Source organism: Austrofundulus limnaeus, unplaced genomic scaffold (assembly GCF_001266775.1).
Source record: "Austrofundulus limnaeus strain Quisiro unplaced genomic scaffold, Austrofundulus_limnaeus-1.0 Scaffold15, whole genome shotgun sequence".
NCBI lineage: Eukaryota > Metazoa > Chordata > Actinopteri > Cyprinodontiformes > Rivulidae > Austrofundulus > Austrofundulus limnaeus.
Window position 1 is genome coordinate 4,226,614 of NW_013952417.1, and position 1,652 is coordinate 4,228,265.

At 41.8% G+C, this 1,652-nt stretch overlaps 1 protein-coding gene across 1 annotated transcript in view; it reads left to right on the forward strand.

The window, feature by feature from the left end:
- Positions 1–977: 977 nt before the first annotated feature.
- Positions 978–1,652, forward strand: part of trabd2b (TraB domain containing 2B) — a gene marked incomplete at its 3' end in the record, with an annotated part of 63,123 nt that continues 62,448 nt past the window's right edge. Inside the window, 1 exon segment of the mRNA XM_014002969.1 lies at positions 978–1,398. Within this exon segment, the coding sequence (XP_013858423.1) occupies positions 1,279–1,398 (120 nt within the window).

Consider the following 1,652-nt stretch of genomic DNA (forward strand, 5'->3'; position numbering starts at 1 on the left):
GTGTGTGTGTGTGTGTGTGTGTGTGTGTGTGTGTGTGTGTGTGTGTGGACTTTATTTCATTTGTAGAAGAACAAGCTTTGAAACTCAATTGAATCTTTAAGAATGTAAGAACTAACACCACAAACCGTTCCCCCTTGCAACAAATAAACAAACACCATATCAACAAAAATCCTGAATTCACCGTGAATACAAAACACTGAGTGACTTTGCTGAAATATGCTGAAGTAGCTGAAACAGAGCTGAAAGCTATTGCAAAACACCAGCTAAAAGCAGAAAAAGGCTATCTAAAATAGCAAAATGCTGGGCCTAAGCAATGGGGTGAACTGAAGTGAGGCGCTATCACGTGACTTTTCCTGGTCAGAGAGATATTTTTCAGGGCAGGTGACAGTGGTCAATCTTTTGAAGTGTGCATCATGCTTTCATTCAATAAATAATAAAACACACGCATCAAAACACTAAAAGTTAAAATTATAAATTTCAAATTAAAACTAGCAAAATATTAGCTAAAAGTAGCAAAAAAAATTAAAGGAAATGGAGTATAGTGAAAAGAACTACGCTAAACCCATGAGAAGTTTTCTAATATTTCTGAAGGACTTGAGTTCAAAGGACCTATAGGACATGTACTTTATTAACAATAAATACCCATTGCACTTTATTTGGGATTTATTGCTAATTGGCTACTTAGGAAAGTAAAAAAAGAAAGCTTTGTAAACCAAAAGTCATACTTATGCTGTGGACGAGCTGAATGTTTTCATTTGCACAAGTAGTTAGACTGAAAAAAAAGAAAAGAAAAGAACAGAAAATAATTTAAACAGGAAAACAATACTGCTGACTCAGCTTTAACACTGTTAGGAGCTGTCTTTAAAGGGGTTTGTCAACTTTCTTGTCCAAAGTTTCCAAGTGTGTGTGTGTGTGTGTGTGTGTGTGGGGGGGGGGGGGGGGGGCACCCCTACGCAGTCAGGACTCTCGCGGAACGCAAAACTCTTCAAAGAGTTCTGAGCTCCTGCTTTCAGGGAGTGCGCATGCAGGAGAGCTTGGAGGAGGAGGAAGAGGAGGAGGAAGAGGACAGGACATGAGAAACTGCGAGCAGAAACCAAAACAAAGTCAGAGGCTGAGTTCTGTCAGGGAATGAGGCGGAATGGTTCTCCAGCCGAGCTGCACATGTGAGCCCGGGGGCCACCGGTAGCGTCTCTCTGCCTTCACACGGACACACGGGGGTAGAGAAGAGAGGCGGCAAGAGAGAAGAGGTCAAAGTTGAAGCGTGCTGTCACCTCCAACATGAAGGTCTTTGGGCCGGTTTTCAGCTGGGTGCTGCTGAGCGGGGTCCTCCTACAGGCTGTGGCACCCTGGGGTGCAGCGCGCCCGGGCAAAGCGAGGCACTGCGACGCACCAAAGACGGTGAGTCTGTGAGGCGCACTTTTCTTTTTTTCCCCCTACTTCTTACTTTATTTTTTATTTTTTGAGTTTCCAACTCATTGCAATAACTAAGAAAACGGAGTGACTCAGTTTCTTTGCTGTAAAATTGGTTCTAGTTGCAAAGTATAAAAAACTGCGTTACCAAGTTGATAAAAACACAATAAATGTTCATTTTATGAGATTTTATAATTATGCATCAAATTTTGTGTGAAAACCAGAAAGATGCACGTATAAAT